Source organism: Solanum stenotomum, chromosome 3 (genome assembly GCF_019186545.1).
Source record: "Solanum stenotomum isolate F172 chromosome 3, ASM1918654v1, whole genome shotgun sequence".
NCBI classification, from domain to species: domain Eukaryota; kingdom Viridiplantae; phylum Streptophyta; class Magnoliopsida; order Solanales; family Solanaceae; genus Solanum; species Solanum stenotomum.
The window spans coordinates 18,908,703-18,929,802 of record NC_064284.1 but is presented as its reverse complement, the minus strand read 5'-3'; the positions used below and the strand labels follow the sequence as shown (position 1 = coordinate 18,929,802).

Below are 21,100 nucleotides of genomic sequence, written 5' to 3'. Positions count from 1 at the left end.
TGTAACTTTATTATAGCTATTTAAATAGGTTCTTCGATTTTTACGTAGGATATGACAAAACAAATATATTAAAAATTAAAATGAATTGAAATTGCTTTAATTGTTAAGAATAAAATCACATGAAATCATTCTCAAATCACATCGAAAAACGTCAACATTCATCAATCTTAGTAATTAACACAACGACTTTAAGTTTAATTACTAAATTGAAATTATAAATCCAATATGAAATTGGAGATCCTCTTGAACAAGACTTTCTTTTCCTTTAATTTCTATCTTCTTTGATATTTGGTTGAAATTTTTAATTTTAACATTTAGATATCTTGTTCCTCACACAGGTTTTGTATATCAATTTTTTTTTCTAAAATTAAGCTTAACAAATAATTATATCTATTGACTAATATGCCCCTGATTCCACTTCCCCAGAATTTTTGCCCTATTTTACACACAGGCGCTCTCTGAGAGGCAACAAATTGGAGCATAGCCAAAAATGGAAGAAGAATGAGGCGACAGAGAATTTGGGATTTTCTGTAAAAGGGTGGTTGCCCATCTTTGCTTAAGCCAGTGATTTCTCCATTAATGGAACAAAAAGGCCAACAACCCTTTTAAATGAACAAGAAAAACAAACATTATTAATATTTAATTCTTCCAAACACACGCTAATTATACTCTTCTTCCTCTTTTTCCTTCTCCTCTCTTTGTGCTGCTGAATGCTGATGTTGTAATGGGGCTATGATGATTGATTGCTTCCTTTCTGGGCTATGTTCAATCGCGGCATTGCGAAAAACCCGACCCGTATCTTGGCAGGGCGACCCAGTTAAGGCATTGAGTAGCAAACTGGTGTCTGCAGCCATGGCGGCGTCGCTTTTCTCTTTTGCTTTGTTAAGAAATACAGCAAATCTGAGCCCTTAATAANGAATGAGGCGACAGAGAATTTGGGATTTTCTGTAAAAGGGTGGTTGCCCATCTTTGCTTAAGCCAGTGATTTCTCCATTAATGGAACAAAAAGGCCAACAACCCTTTTAAATGAACAAGAAAAACAAACATTATTAATATTTAATTCTTCCAAACACACGCTAATTATACTCTTTTTCCTTCTCCTCTCTTTGTGCTGCTGAATGTTGATGTTGTAATGGGGCTATGATGATTGATTGCTTCCTTTCTGGGCTGTGTTCAATCGCGGCATTGCGAAAAACCCGACCCGTATCTTGGCAGGGCGACCCGGTTAAAGCTTTGAGCAGCAAACTGGTGTCTGCAGCCATGGCGGCGTCGCTTTTCTCTTTTGCTTTGTTAAGAAATACAGCAAAATCTGAGCCCTTAATAACCCATTTCGTGGTCTTGAATGTTGAGTCCATTCTCGGGTCGGAAAACCCATTACGGGTTTAAGATGAAGAATGAGGCATCGGAGAAATTGGGATTTTCTGTGAAGGGTGGTTGCCCATCTCTGCTTTGCAAGTGATTTCGACCAAAAAAAATCAATAGCCCTTTCAAATAAACAAAAAAAATAAAATAAAAATTGGATGAACTTCATCCGAACACATTACACACCCCTATACTTGTCTTGATCTTCCTCTCTCTCTGTGTTGCTTCTGATGATGATGTTGTTGTTGTTAAGGGGCTGTGATGATGGCTTGCTTCCCTTCTGGGCGAGAAAAACCCGACCCGTATCTTGGCAGGGCGACGTGGTCAAGGTTTTGAATAGCAAACTGGTGTCTGCAGCCATGTCGGCGTCGCTCCTCTTTGACTTTATTCAAATACAACAAATCTGAGCCCTCAATAACCCGTTTCATGTCTTGGATGTATCTGCGTTGAAATTTCAGCTTTGATCTCTTTCATTTTATTCAAATACAGCAAATATGATCCCTCAATAACCCGTTTCATGTCTTGGATGGATTTGCATTGAAATTTCAGCTCTGAAGAATGAGGCATTGGAGAAACAGGTGATTCGAAGGTGAAAAAACCAAAGAATTTCCCCAAACACGAAAAAGGTTAGCCCAGAAAGAAAGAAATGAGGCAAAATAGAGAGTTTGGGTTTTCCTTTACAGCTTGTTTGGATGGTTGTTGTCTATTACTTGTATTGTATTGCTTTGAGTTGTTACTTAACCGTTTTGGTATGATACGATATTTCTTTATTCTTTTTCGTTCTCATTTTGTCTTTGCTTATAATTTAATATCTTATTTTATTCTTTACCATACCTATTTATACTAGTTGTAAACTTGTAACCTGTATCCTACTTTTTTCTTAGGCTTGTCCTTTAAACTATTAATGTGTGACATTATGTAACGACAAAAAATGATACAATCTATCCAAACATTGTGTTCATTAAAACAATATGATACAACACAATCCTATACAATGCCATACATTATGAATAAATATATAACAACGATCCAAACAGAGTGTTGAAGGGTGAATGCCCCTTGTTCTGCCACAAAGTGGAAAATGGATTTAACTGTTGTGGAGATGACCCATGAAGAGGCAGTTATGATGATTATATTTGGGATAACCAATTTGGGCATGGAGATGACCCGTTCTCATCTTGGCGTGGCAACCCGGTATGGTATGTGATTGAGACTTCCCTCCCATGCAACTGGCGTTTGCAGCCATGTTCTGGCTGGCTTCTCTTTTGCCTTATCATAAAACTCATTTGGGCACCTTTTGCTTGAAAAGAGAGAAGAGAAAAATAATATTTTTCTGTGATATAATTTTAGTATATGTTGAACCTGCCATTTTCTGATACAATAATGTATCACCATATGTGTTCGGTATTAACTGAACATAGCCTAGAAAGAAAGAAGAATGAGGAATCAGAGAGATTGGGATTTCCTGTAAAGGGCGGTTGCCCCTCTCTGCTATGCCCATGATTTCTCCATTGATAACCAAAAAGACCAACAGCCCTATAAACAAAAAAAAAAAATACTTTGTGCTGCTGCTGCTTATCTTGTAAAGAGGCTGTGAAGAGTTATGGGCTACGTTTAATCTCGACATTGAGAAATATCCGACCTGTATATTGGCTGCGCAACCCAGTATGTCTTTATGTAGCTAACTGTTGTCTGCAACCATGTTATGGTCACCTTCTCTTTTGCTGTGGTACAAAAAAAGAAAATCTGAGCCTAATGATCAGTTTCATGGTCTTCAATAGTGAGTTCATTATTGAAGGTGAAAAAATCCACGGAGTTTACCCAAAATACGGAAGGTTACCCAGAAAGAAAGAAATGAGGCAAAACGGAGAGTATTGAGACTTTCTTTAAAGGGTGGTTGCTCCTATCCGTTTTGCCATTGATTTTCCTCCATTATCAAACAACCAACAGCCCTTTGTTTCATGAGAAAAGGAGAAAGAGAATATACAAAATAGATTTAACTTATATACACATCTTTTTTTTTTTGTGTGTGTTTACTGTGTTGATGGAAGGTACATAAAGAGGCAGTGATGATGATGTTTCTATATCTGGGCTAACCAATTTGGGCATGGAGATGACCCATCCCGTATCTTGGCGTGGCAACACGGTATGGCCTGTGATTGAGACTTCTCTCCCAAGAAAACGGTGTTTGCAGCCATGGCGTGGCTGGCTTCTCTTTTGCCTTATCATAAAATACATCTGAGCCCCATTTGCTTGAAAAGAGGGAAAAAAAAGAGAAACTTTTCCATGATTTAATTTGATGTTGGACCTGTAATTTTCTGCTACAAGTTATAAATCATCTTACAGTCCCAATGTGTCACCATATTTGTTCACTATCACCTGATCATTGCCTTGAAAGGATGAAGAATGAGGATCATAGAGATTGGGATTTTCCTTAAAGGGTGGTTGCCCCTCTGCTATGCCAGTGATTTCCATTGATATCCAAAAAATCAACTGCCCTTTGAAATAAACAAGATAGGAAAAAAACAAAATTGTCATCCAAACATACCCTTTTGGAATAGTTACAATCATTGCATTGAGATTATTGGACCCCACTTATGGGATACACTGGGTATGTTGTTTGAGTATATTATTCACAGTTTGCTTGGATGGTTGTTACATATCGTTACAAAGTGTTTCTGTGCCCTTCAAATCTTTTTCTTTTCTTTTTTTAATGCTTTCGCGGAGCATTGTATGTTGCCGGTGGGAGTGGTAGAAGCGATGGTGGTGAGTATAATCAGTCTGCTTAAAAGAGGCGAGACAATGATTTTGATCAAATTTTAATTCCCTTCTGAGCTGATTAATCGGGCATTTGAGGTTATCTGATCCTTACAGATTTTCTGGTGGTTTTTGCAGCCATGGTGTTGCTGGGACTCTCTTTTTGAAAGTTGATATTACTGTTTGTTTTGTTCTCTCTCTTTGATTTGGCTCGTAGCTGTTCTCTTCTGATCCCAATGATGTGTGAAAACGGCTTATTATGTCAAGATTGGTTTTTTATTTGAGTCGAATGTATGACAGAAAATGAGTCTTGTCCATAAAGATTGGGTAAGGTCTAAGTACATCCTAACCTTCGACTACACCAAGTATGTTATTGTTGAATGGATGATGAAAATAGCTTTTACTAACAATTGTAAGCAGTCTTAATGATGTCTTTCTGTGATATTTTAGTCTTTGCTTACTTTTACTTTGAGTTTGAGATTTTCTTTATTTGTTCTATTTTTGATGTTTTTGGAGTTCGCTTACACTTTATACATATTGAATAGTATCGATAACACTAAATTGTATACTACTAATTTTTCTACTGCAATGTTTTGCTATTATCATCTTGTTTTTGGTTTCACTAAATTGTATATATTCTGAGCTTTTAGTGTCTTTAATATATGCCAAATTTGTTATATTAGTTTTTGTCTATTAGTTTTAGCAGAGGCTTTCTACTGTTCGGCTGCAACTGCTTTCAAATAAACTAGTGTCTAACTCACTTTCTGTTGGCAGGGTAGAATGCTAGAGCCTAATGGAGTGTTCTCAATTAGGCTCGTCCGCTTATTGTACGTATTGATTTCACTCTCTTCCTCTTAGTACACATTGATTTTAAATATGAAAATTCATTGTCAGTATCCCTCGAACGTTTGTTGTTTTTCTATATGGATTATTTTTGTTCTTTAGGCTTTTTAAAATTGTGGACTTTCATTTGTGTCCCGATGACTACTGGCTATCTAAAAAGTTAAGTTTGTCATAAGCCATGAAAAACGTTTTCCTGCCTCATATTGTTTGCCAAACTTTAGAAAAGATAAATGAAGAGAAATATGTATACAAGAAAGACCGGAAGAGAAGACAAAATTACTGTTAAATGATTGTGATTCTGTCTTGTAACTCATATGACAATTTTTTTTAGTCAACAGTATTAGTGTGTCAAGATGATGATGAGGAGATGTATATTATTATGTCTTCCTTTTGCTTCTGGATTTTCTCCTCTACGCTTAAATTTTGCATCAACAGAGATTGAATTAAGTTACTTAAATTGTATATTCATTGAAAACACAAGCTTGCAAAAAGGATTCTTACAATGTGAAGCACAATTTTGCAAGCAATGTATCTTGTTTTCTTTGATATTTGCTTGAAATTTTTAATTTTAACATTGACATATCTTGTTCTTCACACAGGTTTTGTATATAAATTTTATTAGTAGTAATTTAGCGTTTCTAAAATTAAGCTTAACAAATAATCAAGGATAATCAACTCAATTTAATTTACTTACGAAAAAGGCAAATAGTTTATCTATTGACCAATATGCCCTGATTTCCCTTCCCCAGAATTTTTGCCCTATTTTACACACATGTACTCTCTGAGAAGCAACAAATTCGAGCATAGCCAAGAATGGAAGAAGAATGAGGTGACAGAGAATTTGGGATTTTCTGTAAACGGCGGTTGCCCATTTCCACTTTGCCAGTGATTTCTCCATTGAACAAAAAACCAACAACCCTTTTAAATGAACCAGAAAAACAAACATTATTAATTCATCCAAACACGCACTACTACTCTTCTTCCTCTTCGACTTCTCTTTCTCCGCTCTTTGTGCTGCTTAATGTTGTAATGGGGCTATGATGATTGATTGCTTCCTTTCTGGGCTATGTTCAATCACGGCAATGAGAAAACCCCGACACGTATCTTGGCAGGGTGACCTGGTTAAGGCTTTGAATTGCAAACTGGTGTCTGCAGCCATGGCGGCGTCGCTTTTCTCTTTTGCTTTGTTAAGAAATACAGCAAAATCTGAGCCCTTAATATCCCATTTCGTGGTCTTGAATGGTGAGTCCATTCTCGGGTCGGAAAACCCATTACGGGTTTGAGACGAAGAATGAGGCATTGGAGAAATTGGGATTTTCTGTGAAGGGTGGTTGCCCATCTCTGTTTTGCCAGTGATTTTGCCATTGATAACCAAAAAAAACCAACAGCCCTTTAAAATAAACAAAATAAATAAATAAAAAATTGGATGAACTTCGTCCAAACACACCCCTATACTCTTGTTGTTGTTGATGATGATGATGTTGTAAAGGGGCTGTGATGATTGCTTGCTTCCTTTTTGGGCTTTGTTCAATCACGGCATTGAGAAAATTCGACCCGTATCTTGGCAGGGTGACCTGGTTAATGCTTTGAATAGCAAATGAGTGTCTGCAGCCATGGCGTTGTCGCTCTTCTCTATCGCTTAATTCAAATACAGCAGATCTGAGCCCTCAATAATTTGTTTCAGGGTTTTGGATGGCGAGTTTTCTCTGGTTGGAAAACCTATTATGGGTTTGTGTTGAAATTTCAGCTCTGAAGAATGAGGCATACAACAAACGGGAAATTCGAAGATGAAAAAAACAAATAATTTCCCCAAACATGGAAAAGGTTAGCCTAGAAAGAAAGAAATGAGCCAAAGTAGAGAGTTAGGGTATTGTTTGGATGCTTGTTTCCTTATTGTTTTTGTTTAGTTTATCTTGTTTTATTCTTTACCATACCTATTTAAAGTAGTGTTTATCCCCAAATTTGATGCCCTTTTCTATATCTTGATAGTCCAAAAATTCCGAGGCAATGAAGATTATCTTAAAAAAGACTGAAAAACATTTGAGTTAATTCCAAAGCCTGGCTTGGCAAAGACAACTTGGAAGGTCTGTGAAGGAGGATGAGAAATTATAAGTTTCTTGTAGATCCTTCTCACGAGGCAACCAATCTTTGCAGCCATGCCTGTTTTAGCTCTGCTCTTTGATTGAATAGGCGAAAATCTGAGCCTCCTACCTCAGTTTGACTTAACGTTTCATGATTTGATCACTGAAACAGTATCTGTTAGGGGCTTTCTTGAATTGATCTAAAAAATCAGTTATTGCTTTTCAATCTTAAAATTGATTTTATTTTTTCAAAAATGTTGTGGGATAATTTGGTTTTCATGAAAAGAGTGGCAAGCAATGGCATGGTCTCAAGTCTTGATGCCTTCATGTCCCCACTAACTTATTTCTGAAATTTGGTGACTGGTCCCAAGCAAGAGTCGATTATAGCAAACACAGGCGATGGTGAATTTTGATAGGAAAGTAAAACATTCATTTCTGAAATTTGATGACTGGTCCCAAACAAGAGTTGATGATAGCAAACACAGGTGACGGTGAATGTTGATAGGAAAGTAGAACTACTTTTAGCTTCAACTGACAAGTCTATTTAAAGTTTGGTCAGTAATAAACTTGGCATATTGGTCTTTTTTTTTTCATTATCACTTATCCTAATGTTAAGTAATAATTACTTCTATGCATCATGAGTATATCACTTACAAAGAATCCCTCAAATTGTCAATGCATGGTGAATTCTGTAGTGTTCTAGCGCTCTTTTGCAAGTCAGAATGTCCTTGAGTCTCACTGGACTTTTACTTGACATGCTCAATGCCTCTTGTTGCAAGGTCTTTAGCATCTTGAAGACAGTTACAGGTATTAGTACTCCCTGCTGTTATGATAAATTGTTAGTTGAAGGATGAAGCTTGATTCTAATATGCCTAAGTATTCAAATGCAGAACTTATGCCTTACAATTCCAAGAATTCTGGGAGGTCAATCTTTATCTTGCTCTTTCTTGCGGTGCCTTTTGAGATTCTTCACTAAAAAATCACTGGACATTTAGTTGGAACAGGTGTGAAATAGGGAGGGAGGGGTATTGAGAAGTAGTAGTATTTTAATTTTGTTGTATGAAAATATTTGATGTTTAGACATCTCTTTTTGCATTGTTCTGTAGCATATGATATTTGGAACATGTTATCTCTATTTTTGGAATAGGCCAGGTCAAGCCTAACAGCATCAAGGAAGCATATGAAAGCTGGTGTTCCTAGGAAATTGAAAAATCCATCAAAAAGGTTTGGGAAATGGTACCTGCTGCTATATTTTGGGGCATCTGGAATGAACGGAACTGTAGATGTTTTGATGAGATTTTAACACCTACACATCAAGCAAAATGCTTTAGTGATTGAATAGTTATGTTGTGTATATGAGCAGGCATTATCTCCCTCTCATGTAATTTTTGCTTGCATCTTCTGGATGCCATTAATGAATTACCCTTCATCAAAAAAGTAGTGCAAGGTCAAAGCGAAAATCCCCAAAAAACATTCTTCTTTGTTGATCTGAGTTGCTCATCCTGATGCTGTAGTTGTTTTGTTGATCTTCTTGGCGCATGGACAAAAAACAAATTGCTTCATTATACTTAATAAATGGGGCTTAAGACATTGTTTCATGATGTTTAACCATTTTCTTAATCTTGTCCAAATCTTGCAGACTCTACCGGAGATAAAGAGAAGGAACACTTTCATACCATGGTGTGCCGTGGCTGTAAAAAGTAAACTCTATGCATGAAGTTGTCATTTGCATAATGATATGCATAGTGCATGGAGAACTTATTAAAAATGGTTTGTGATTTCTACTTCACCTCTATTTTTATGTCTTATCTTCATTTTAACTTACTATTTTCTGAAATTCTATGCTTGTTAATGAGCAATTGTTTGTAATCATCAATTTATATGTGAAACTCTAGGTTGTCCTATGGCTGTGTGTTAAAGAAATGAAACTTGGCACTCAATGAGTATAAAGTGAAATATTATTGTTGCACTTTGGTTATATTTTGAGAATTAGTACTGTTGGTTATATTGAGGATTACTATAAACTGGCATGTCAATGTGGTACTGTGAACATTGCTATAGCTTGTTCATTTGTCTTTTTCTCGATACATTCACTGCTGCCATTGACATTTATCAAATTAGGTGTCCATGTTACATATCTATTGCTTGAACCCCAGATTTTTTTTAAAAAAAAGAAAACTTATTTGTTCAACCATCTTTGTTAGCTGTTATTTCTATTTCAACTTGTGGTTTGACTCAATACCAAGAAAAAGGAGCATTATTGGTTCCTTATTTGTTGGAACAAATGACTCACAGATTAACGTGAACAAAGTTAGGAAGAATAGGAAGTGGACATATGCTTGTTTGCAATGTATGTTCAACCTAAAATCTTATATATATGTTAAGAGACTAAGTTAATTTTAACATCTGGATTACAGTTTCATTGATAATTTTAGGATAAAGCTTCATACTATATGATATTTTTGTTTTAAAAAGGGCCACTAAAAGCAAAATCAAAAATATATGCAGTAGACATCAAAGAGGTAGTAACAGCTTAAACTAAGTAATTTGAAACTAAAACCAATATTGTTCTTGAAAAGTATATTATAAAATTTTCTAATTTAAAAGTAATAACATCTTTGTTGTCTATATGCACTTTCTTTTTTAAGGAGGAGGAGATTTAACAGCTTGTTTGGGTTGCTGCTACCATAGTTTTTTTTTCTTTTATGCTTCGCCGGAGTGGTCAATGCTGCCAGTAGGGATGGTGGAAGTGGCGGTGGTTAGTAGGATTGACAGCTTTAAAGAGGTGATGATGATTTTGTCGATGCTATTTCGATACCTTGTCAAGTTTCACTTGTCTATTTTAGTGGATGCTTTTAAGAATATAGCTGTAGAAGTATATACCGGATTGCTGCACCAGATAATCTTATTTAAAGAATTTCAAGGCATTGAAGTACCACCTAGCTACCACTTATGCTAAGATCCAGAGGAGAACTATCTTTGGATTACACTCTAGCCCTTTTCCCAGACACTTGATCTCTTATGTTGTTGATGAAGCATTGAAGATGAAAATCCTTAGTGAAATGTCTCTTTTTTTTCTTCTTTTCAAATTAGTGCAGAGATAAGGATAGTTCAATGAAAGATAAGATGACCAAGTTGATGAATAGTTGAAAGATTCAGCAAAAAAAGGTAAAACCAGATGCTTCTGTTTGGTAGGATTCAGATGAAGATCAACTGCAGCACATCAAAGTATCAACTCTTTCATGTGAGATAGAGAATTGGTTTATGCAAGTCATGTCTTTAAACATTTAGTGCATCGTTCGATGTGGAATACTCCTATATTTTAGATTAAGCTGATGTATTTTATTGATTTCCTAAAGAGTGGCAGGGCTCCTTGAGTAAATGTACAAAGAGTAGAGTAAGATTTTTTCTGGTACAAAAGTGGCAGTGCTGAGCCCACGGAGTAACAACTTCAATGCCGTTGGTGTTTCTACAATTACTCGTATATATCTAGGAAATGACTTTTAGGCATGAAATCGACATGTATGCTGATTGAAGAATTAATGCAGCAGCTTCATTTAAGATTCAACGAAGTCCCATAGGTATACCAAACATCTTTTGTTGATTTGATTGATAGTTTGTATATATTAATTTTTGATTATCTCATTTTGTTAAAAATGTCGTGTAAGAGTCACAAGTAAAGTTAAAGATACGATATTGTGCGTACTTCTTTCACTTTGTAGACATTTTTATTGTTTAACAAGTGATGAACCAAGGAAGCATGCATAAAGATGCATCCTACTATTTTACAGTAGTGTAAAACTGAGTGGAAACAAATTATTAACAAGGCATGTAAGGATTGGGTTTACTAAGATTATGTAATAAGACAAATTTTGATCAACAAGAAAAGAAATATCTAATACCTTGTAGCTTGCTACTTAAGATCTCTCTGGAATATTACCTCCTTCCTGCTTCACTTAAGTGTGTTATGGGATCGAAGCCTGAATGGTGGAGTTGTAGCTGAATATGAGAGAGGATGCGAAAGAAAGATCAGATCACTTGGTGTCAAAAACACGCCTAAACTATAATTATTTTTTATCTTCATACCTAAACGATTGGGAGTGTGAGAAACACACTTAAACTATCACTCATTAATATGAAAAACATACTTCAATTTTTTTTTCCATTCAAGCTTGAAAAACCCTAAAGAAAATTTTGTTGAATGCGATTTAGGGAGTCTTAAGATTTCCCAAGATTGCTATCGGCTAAATGCATGATTGGAGTAAGATAAAAAAAATTGTATGATATATGTGTGTGACAAAAGTCTTCGTATACACTTTCATTACTAATTAATCATACAAGTAGTAATTTATGTATATTATCACCTTAGTATGACTTAATAATGATAAATTAATATTATCTAATGTAACACTGATTACACGGATAAAATTTTGACATTGAAGTAGCTCCATTAGTTTACTTTTAATATTATATATTTTTTTAAAAATCTGAAGTCAGATTTAGTTGATTGAGCAAATGAAGAAGAAAAACCTTTCACTGTCCTCTTCTAATTAAAATTAGGTAATCCTAATAATTATTGCTGACTAGTTTTGTTTTTTTATTATATTACCTTATAAAAAACTATTGACTTTTTTTGTCGCATAAGATACATCAACCCTCAGGAAAGCCACATTTTGCATAATAAACATTATGCTACAAGGAATTTGGTTGATAACCACACATTCTATATATATTCCAAAAAATATCAACACTGAGGGTGACATTATTAGTATAATTTCCCCTCATTGGGGGCCAGCTTATTGACATTCTTTTTAATACTATTGTTTTGTACACAATAACAATAATAGCAATAGCTATACCCTCGATCCAACTTGATAAAATAAGTTTACTTTTGCTAAGAGAATTTATTTTACACTGATGAGAGTTATGGTGGAGTGGTAAATACTTTTTCATTCTTAATTAGAGTTGTCTTCCCGAGTCCTGGGTATGGAATCGCCTTTGTTAATGAGCGTTTTAGCCCCAATACGAGATTTAGTTGGGCTTCGTACCGAAAACCGAATTGAAAAAACAAAAAAATTGATTTTACATGGTAACCGCCCAAATCTTTTCTTTTCATCACTGTTTGTGGACATTGTTTCATTAAAACAAGCTCAATACGTATATTTTAATTGTATCAAAGGATTGTAGTGTTGACATTGTAATTTGTTAATCAATTGCCTTTTATTTTCTACTTATATATAGTTCCTTCTTTTTTTTTAATGATTATTGTTTTTTTCCTCGTCCAATTTTTTCTTTTAATGCAAAATTTAACTACAACAACCATTTTTCATGTGATAAAATCCATCAACAACAACTTCTTCTCCTAATTAAAAGTAGTATTTGACTTTTATGAAATCCCAATCCCATATAAGTGAATGTTTTCACTTTTCAACCTTACATACAATAACAGTCGGGAAAATGGATCTTTGTAAAAGTATTTAAAAATTGATGTGAAGTGTAATATCATGCTAATAACGTCCAAATTCACTTTTCAAATGAGAAAGTATATACATAATCATATGTAATATAATTGTATTAATATTTTCATTTTCTATCTCTAACTCTAACTATTAGATGGGAGTAAGGGCCTCAAATATTTTCATTAATTAATTATTGTTTATAAACCTCGATTTTCTTATCTCGAGATCAAATCAAAATAAATGGGTGAGTTCTAGCGTAGCTATTCGCTTTGAAAATATTAAAAAAACAAGAACAATTAGCGAAACAATAAACCCACTTCATTTGAAATAAAAATCATTCAATATACACAAACAAAACAAGAGATTTAATCCAAAATTTTAAACATAGAATATTACCATAAACAAGATTTAGGTATCGAATAAAATAGTAGTACATAGTTATATATATTTAATACGCAACAAGAGAATGAAAAAATGAGTAAAAGTTAAGAAATTCCTCAACATTGTCTTCAAATCTCGACTCCCAAGTGTGGGTGCAAGAACCCTAACTCAACCAAAGATGAAAGATATTTTCTCCGAAATCATAGTTTCACAGATTCCCAGTTTTCCTAGAAAGATATTTTTTCCGAAATCATAGTTTTACATATTCCTATTTTTCCTATCAAAATAACCAGATTTTTTAATTTGCACGTACATCTGGCCAGTCTTTGTGCTTCTAGCTACTGTATGTTCTCATTTTCCTCAATTTGGCTTCTTTATGACTTACTTTTCATTTGGTTTCTTCACGATCATTTTTATTTAAATCACATAAACCCCTAAAATAGAAGTAACCCATAGAAAATGGACTCTTTTCTCAATCAAACATAACAAAAATCTAAGTATAAAGAAAAGATAAGTTGGTAAATAATTAATTTATCACATATTCACTACAACAAAAATAACTTTTAGCGGCAATAAGTATAGATAGTAATAAAGAGTGTTAAAGTCTTTACCGGCATTAGTTAAGTGTCATTAGAATCAATGTCGCTAAAGGCTTTAAGGACATACACAAATTAAGAATGTTAATTACCGCTAAAAATACATATTTAGCGGCAATTAAGTTATTGCCGCTAATGATATTTTTAATGTAGTGTATAGTAGTTCATATATGAGATTCTTATGACATTATGTGACTATTCATTATGTAAATTACTCTTTTAGAGAAAATTTGATAATTTGTGTAAGGTAAATTAGTCTGAGAGATTTTGCTAGTTATGAATCATATTTCATGATTTTAAAAAAAGTATATTCAAAAATGAATATTATTCCAAATAATCTTTGCAACAATTATAATCAAACATGATTCCATCTTCAACTTCAATTTTAAAAAAAATATATAAAGAAAAAAGACATTTCAAATCTATGACCAAACGTCGGGTCGTTTGGTAGAGTGTGTAAAAATAATATTCAATAAAGTGTATTAGTAATACTTGAATTAGTAATGCTTGTATTAGCTTAGTTATGCTTGCATTAGTTATGCATAGATTATTTCTTATGCATTGTTTGGTTTGGTGTATTAAAAATAGTATGCATTGTATAAAAATATTTATTTATAAAAATATCCTCCACAATTATGGTGGAAAAGATGTAAAAGTACTTTTGAAGGGTAATTGAATCTTTATCCATGCTAATGCATACATTAAATCCCTTTGTATTAGTAATACCTAAAAATCTATATTATTAATAATACAGTCTTCAATACACATAGAGTTTATAACTAATACTTGCATTAGTTATACATAGAATGAAAAAGTGTATTAAACAAGGGACTACTAATACATAGAGCTAATACATGCACTATTTTTACTAGTACACTTTACCAAACGACATAATTTCTCTAATAGTTTAAGTTTTTTACGAGACGATATGCATAATTTAAACCTACACTTCTTCTGCTCATTCTTAATTAAATGTTTTTTTTTTTTGAGAAATAAATGCGCCCACGATGCCTAATTAACCAAGCATAAAAACTTTTATTCAGATTGCCACTCCTTGAACGTAGTACTAAACTTGTGTACTGCATTTGTTAGTCAACTGTACTTGCAGTTTTAGTAGTACCATCTCAATTCTTGGAATTTTTCATTGGATATCTTTAATTAAATTATCCATTCGTCTTTAAAATATCAATGCATCCTTCCTATTTGCTATGCGTGTGGTCAACTAGTTAATTATCCTCCAATTATTTCAACCTAGGGATAGTACTTAGTAGTTTAATTTGTACAAGAAAATCATTTTAATTATGTAACTGTTACGTAATTTTGTTACATAAAATTGACTCAAACTCGATTTTTGCATCTAACTAATGAATGTAGACATGTCTTTTTCATCGTTGTATTTGTCAATAATCATGATTAATTAAGTAATAGATGTTTGTACTTTGACTTTTAAATGCCAAGGTAAAATTGTCTAACATAAGATTTTTTTACACTATTCAAGTCACTTAAAAGCATATGTATACATAAATTTCTTGAGATTTGTAATATTGAAAATAAAAAAATCACGACAAATAAAAATGACATGATAATATAAAATTTTCTTAGGCTAGCCATATATATAACTGAAGCTCTTTCTTCGTTTTTTAAAAAAAATTATGCTAACATTTTGCTACTCAGCAACAGCAAGGATAAGAATTACAAAGCCATAGCAAAACTATCACAATTTGCTATCTAATTGAAACTCAGAGCAGAACAAAACAAACACGTTGTTGAATATTTTCCCTTATCCCTAAAGAAGCTCTAACATTACAAGTGTATGACATTCCAGTTGCCTTCAAAGATGCTTAGATTTCTCTCCAATCATACTATATGATCAATACATTCTGCATAAATCTCCTAGTGAATTCACAATGAACAATTAAATAAATGATCTGCTGGTATTTCTCTAGCATTGATTATCCTTGTTACAATCCAAGAAGCGTGTTGACGGATAGCAACACCAAAGAGAGAGTGGTTCTTGATATAGAAGCTATGGATTCATCTGATCCACAATTTATCTTGTTGATGTGCTACATTTTTTTACAATGAAAATTTTGTTTCACAAATGAATATTGATTAGATTCAACTTTTCTGCAGATTTAGGGACACCTGTTTTATCCCAAAGCTACTAAGGCTCTTTTTGTGATACTGTTAGACGATACAGACCAAACATAACTTCTACGTGATAGACCAGTACTCTAATTGAACATCAAAGAGCACAGATTGGACAAGTTAGAAGATCTTTTCTTGTCATAAGGAACACAATAGCAACCACAATGTATGTAGTCATTAATAGTTTATATACTTTCTTTTGTATGGTCAGTTATCCTCGGTCTCTAGCCATGGTAGATATGTATCACCTCAAAACTGGGCTTAGCGTATGCTGAGAGCCAAGAGAGAGATGATTTCAACTTAAACCCTCTTTTAACTTGTCAAAAGTGGTAAAGTGGCTCTTCCTTTTAGTTGAAAGGCATATATATATATATATATAAAACACAAGTTTACTAGTACTGCTATTCACCCTAAAAAAAAACTTAATTAAAAAACTAAGGAAAAAATACAATTTGAGAAAGTCCACGCAAGGGAATTAGCTAAAATCAATCATAATAGGTAAAACAAAAAGCATGAAGCATGATGTTCCTCTTCAACACACTCTTCTATATATACACATAACATCTCTTCTATTGTGATAGTTAATTTCAACAAAAAAAGATCATACAGTTTTTGCGAAGATGGGGAGCAAGACTATTTTGAATGGTTTTGTGTTGTTGGTGTTTGTTGGATGGCTTTTCATATGGGTAATGTTACCTACACCTACTTACAAAAATTCATGGACTCCTCATCTACTAATCAACCTCGACTCTACATATTTCAGGGAACAAGGTAATTATATACTTACTTCTTCCTCTTTGATCAATTTCCATGAATCCGAATTCTGACCTAACCCTAATAAACTTTGCACTAATTGTCTCAATTTACAGGGATAAATCTTCTTTTATTTACATTTCCCATAATGTTGATAGCTGCTGTGAGCTGTGTCTATCTTCATCTTTATAGCAAGTCAACTTCTGATCACAGGTAACATAATTATTAATGATCATCTTCGATATATCTCTTTTAACTAACATATAATTATATTGTTCTACTGCAGTAGTACTAATAAAGGGCGAGAATATTTTGCTTCATGGAGACGGCCACGGCTCGTAATGGAATCTCTTGGAATTGTAAACGCCGTTGAACTTATTTTCGCTGCTATGTTTACCCTTCTTCTTATTTGGTCTTTAGCCAACTACATCTATATCAGCTATGGTAATCTTCATATGCACAATCCCGCCGAAAAAGTGTAAGTCATCGATCGATGATCGACTCATTAATTTTCGTATGATCACTCAACTACTAGTTAGTTACTGGTATAAATATTTTTGGGTCAACAATTTTCAGGTGGATGGCGAAGTTTAGAAGTGTAGCATTGAGGCTTGGGTACATTGGGAATGTTTGCTATGCGTTTTTGTTTTTCCCAGTGACTCGATTGTCGTCAATTTTGCCGCTGGTGGGGCTAACTTCGGAATCAAGCATCAAATATCACATATGGCTAGGCCATATATCTATGGCCCTTGCAGTTCTTCATAGTGTTGGATTTGTCATATACTATGCTGTCTCTAATCAAATGATAGAGGTAATTTTTTTAGGGTTAATTTTGTTTCATCTGAATTCATTATTTTTTACTCAAATTCATGTATAAAGAGAACTTAAAACACATACATAAAATAAGATCACTCAAGACCCTGAATTTTTTCATGGGTCAACCAAGTGATTTTTTTTTGAAGGGGTTTTAACGCTACACAACTTTCCAATAACTCACCACAACAAAAAATAATCTAGCCAAAACAATCGAGGTATAATTTGTGTGTATATATTATACATAATTTTGCAGATGATAGAATGGAGCAGTTCGTACGTATCGAACGTAGCTGGAGAAATAGCGACTTTGGTTGCAATAGCAATGTGGATTACAAGTTTGTACAAGATAAGGAGAAAGATGTTTGATCTATTCTTCTACACACATCAACTATATACTCTCTACATCATCTTCTACCTTTTGCATGTTGGAGTTGCCTACACATGCATGATCCTACCTGGGATTTTTCTCTTCCTTATTGATCGATACTTAAGATTTTTACAGTCTAAAAGAAGTGCTAGATTAATTTCTGCACGACTTTTACCTTGTAGCACTTTTGAACTCACCTTTTCCAAGAATCCAGGTAAATTTTATACTCCAATATTCCTCCTCTATTAATTTATAGATTGGTCTTACTTTCTTTTTTTTTTAGTCTGATAAAAAAAAATATCACTTTCTATATTTAACAATTTTGTAATTTTAGTATCACACATAACATGTTTAAAACCTCAAAACTATATTCAAAGAACATAATTTTGATATATTATATACAATTTTTAATTTAAGATCATAAAATTTTTTAAAATATTTTACTTTCTTAAAATTCATGCTTAATTAAATAAACTAACACTGTCACGTAAAACAAAAAAAAGGAGGAGCACGTATATTCTTATAATTACCCAAGCATGTTAATTTTTCAAGATGAAGATTGTCTCTTTCATCAACATACATGATACATGTGAATCTATTTCCTTTTTAGCTCGATGATACAGGAATGATTCTTTTCTAAATTTGAAATAATTTAACTTAAAACTTTTTCATAATTAGTATAATTAATGAGAAGGTTTTATACACCAAATGCTATAGCATAATAAGTAGGTGTTTGGCCCTAGAATTATGAAACTCAAATTTGTGTTTATGAATCAACAAAACCTCAATTTCAAACTTCAAATTCTTCAAGAAGTCGGATTTGAAATACCAAGTTGTGTTTCCATTTTTTTTTTAAATGAGAAACTTGACCCGATAAGTTTTATATTTTGCAAAAAAAAAAAGATAACCATTTAAATTTAACAAAAAAAATCCAGCGTTCGACATGAAAGATTGTTCATATCATATGAGGGGTTTTTTCTTTAAAAAAAAAACCCGCTAATTACTATATATTGTTAATTTATTGAACCAGTGTATTTTTTATAATAGCATTTACTGATAAAAAATAACATTGAAATACTCAATTTATTAATAAAACGTATTTAAACATTCTGATACCTTATTTATCAACTATATTTTACTCAAATTTATGATTTGAAATCATATCCAAACTGACCTTATTATCACTCCATTATTATTGAACTTTATTCCCAATTAATTAAATATGTTCACGCACATTGAAATTAGCAGTAGTAGTACACTAGTACTAATAGTAGTACTACATATGCTAGTTAAGGATGTACATACGTACTTATATATTTTTTCACATTATTACAGCATTAACGTACAACCCTACAAGCATCTTGTTTGTGAACGTGCCAAGTGTATCCAAGTTGCAATGGCATCCATTTACTATTGTTTCAAGCAGTAATTTGGAGACAGATAAACTAAGTGTTGTAATTAAATGCATGGGAAGTTGGAGTCAAAAATTAGAAAAACAGCTTTCTTCTTCTCCAGATCGTCTTCAAATATCAACAGAGGGACCCTATGGGCCTTCATCATCTCATTTCTTAAGGTAACTAATTAATACTTCAGTGTCTCAATTTATGTGATATTTTTTATTTTTCGAGACAAAGAATCTATTATTTTTTAGAAACTATTTAAAAAGTACTATAATTAGTTTCAATAATTATTAAATATGAAAAATTGCTGTTGATTTATATTCAAAAATGTTTTTTTGATAACATAGTCTTTAAGCTACTAGAACGAGTTAAATTACATTTGTAGTGTAAAATAGTACTATGTGTATAGTAATTTTCATTGATTTAACAAAAGCAATGTGACATATATATTTCAGTCGAGAATGCTTGGTGATGGTTAGTGGAGGAAGTGGAATTACTCCCATGATTTCAATATTTCGAGAGCTCATTTACAGAAGTACACTTCAACCAAACACCAAAGTACCAAAAGTCATCCTAATTACATCCTTCAAGAACACAACTGATCTCACAATGCTTGATCTCTTGCTTCCAATCTTCACAACTCCTTCCGATATCTCCAATTTAGATTTCCAAATCGAAGCCTATATCACTAGAGAAAACGAACCACAACAACATGATCATAGCAACCTGGAATTAACTGCCAAGTCTAAACAACAACTAATAGTGTTCAAACAAAATCCGAAAGACTCTCCTATTTCAGCAGCACTGGGGAAAAGCAGCTGGCTCTGGCTTGGCGCGATAATTACTTCGTCATTCTTCATGTTTCTCCTTTTGTTAGGCCTCGTTACGCGTTACTCCATATATCCAATTGAACGCGATGGGAAATTGTATCATTACAGCGCGAAAATTATTTGGGATATGTTTTTGGCTTGTGCTTCGATATTTATTGGCACTAGCGTTATTTTTATGTGGCAAAAAAGGGAGAATGAAATTGAAGGGAAACAAATTCAGAATGTGGAAATTCCTACTAATCCTACAAATTCACCTGTTGGTAATTTATGTGGTACGGAAAGGGAGCTGGAAAGCCTTCCTCATCAGTCAATTGTGCAAGCTACAAAGGTGCATTATGGTGCTAGACCTGATCTAAAAAGTAAGTTTACTAGCTAATTATTGATACTTCTGCTCATACATATATGTGAATAATTTTATTTATTTATATATGATAATTAGTATAATTAAGAGTTTACTCTATCGATATTAATGTGGTTTAACCTGTTATAGAAGATTACTTGTTTTATACTTCTTAAATTACTGGTAATTCTATTGATTATGAACAATTATAATATGTAATAATTAGTTTTGCAAGTGTTCACTTAAAATTGAACTACACTCACCATCTTCTTGAAATATTTATAAGTACAAGAGGAACTTATTAAATTCTATATGCACAATATAGTTTTTTGACGAAAGACTGGCACACACATTATATTTATAGTCTTGAAATATTTGTAATAAGAGGAACTTATATTATTTGAATTGAATGCAGGAATACTTTTTGGTTGCAAAGCATCAGACGTTGGAGTTGTAGTTTGTGGGCCAAAGAGCATGAGACATGAGGTTGCCAATATATGTGCTTCTGGCTTGGCACAAAACCTACATTTTGAGTCTATCAGCTTTAATTGGTGATGCTCTCTATCTGCTTGCTTCTACCACAAAAAATAAGGACGTATGTATTGTCTATTACTATAGTTTTTTTCTGTTTTCTTTGAATTTTGGATTATTTGGTTGTGTGCAAGTTTCTGAAATATGGTTTAAAAAGTTGTGTTGTACAGTATATATAATCTGTCAAAATTAAAGTTGTATAAATGAACATGTTTGCTTGAAAGGTTTATCTTGTAATTGAATTTGAATATAATTAAGTGTAATTACTATTTATACAGTTTGATATATTTAAATCTTATGTATATTATCTTTTATAATAGTGCACTCATCCTTTCGAAAACCTGGATCCGCCTTTATTTTACTGCCTCGCCTTCACTTTGTTCTTCCACCACTTGCAGTTTCTTTTCCTTCACCACCATTAAAAATAAATTTCGTT

At 33.1% G+C, this 21,100-nt stretch overlaps 1 protein-coding gene and 1 long non-coding RNA gene across 2 annotated transcripts; both read left to right on the top strand.

Annotated features, from left to right (window-relative positions):
* The first annotated feature begins 4,840 nt into the window (after nucleotides 1-4,840).
* On the top strand, nucleotides 4,841-10,713 carry LOC125860871 (uncharacterized). The gene is made up of 6 exons (XR_007445886.1): nucleotides 4,841-6,816; nucleotides 6,870-7,850; nucleotides 7,934-8,047; nucleotides 8,150-9,828; nucleotides 10,142-10,313; nucleotides 10,405-10,713. It is a non-coding gene; the product is annotated as an uncharacterized LOC125860871 (long non-coding RNA).
* Nucleotides 10,714-16,194: 5,481 nt separating this feature from the next.
* On the top strand, nucleotides 16,195-20,704 carry LOC125860854 (ferric reduction oxidase 4-like). Its single transcript, XM_049540887.1, has 8 exons — nucleotides 16,195-16,398; nucleotides 16,497-16,593; nucleotides 16,667-16,858; nucleotides 16,957-17,191; nucleotides 17,450-17,777; nucleotides 18,899-19,136; nucleotides 19,419-20,152; nucleotides 20,549-20,704. Exons 1-8 carry the CDS (start codon nucleotides 16,248-16,250, stop codon nucleotides 20,686-20,688), a joined length of 2,115 nt encoding a protein of 704 aa, XP_049396844.1. The 5' UTR covers nucleotides 16,195-16,247; the 3' UTR covers nucleotides 20,689-20,704.
* The last annotated feature ends 396 nt before the right edge of the window (nucleotides 20,705-21,100 follow it).

Bases quoted from the DNA above. Each gene is read 5' to 3' on its own strand.
- LOC125860854 (XM_049540887.1), top strand. From the start codon at position 16,248: ATGGGGAGCAAGACTATTTTGAATGGTTTTGTGTTGTTGGTGTTTGTT. The intron at 16,859-16,956 runs GTAAGTCATCGA...AACAATTTTCAG, and splicing joins CACAATCCCGCCGAAAAAGT to GTGGATGGCGAAGTTTAGAA. The intron at 17,778-18,898 runs GTAAATTTTATA...ACATTATTACAG, and splicing joins CACCTTTTCCAAGAATCCAG to CATTAACGTACAACCCTACA.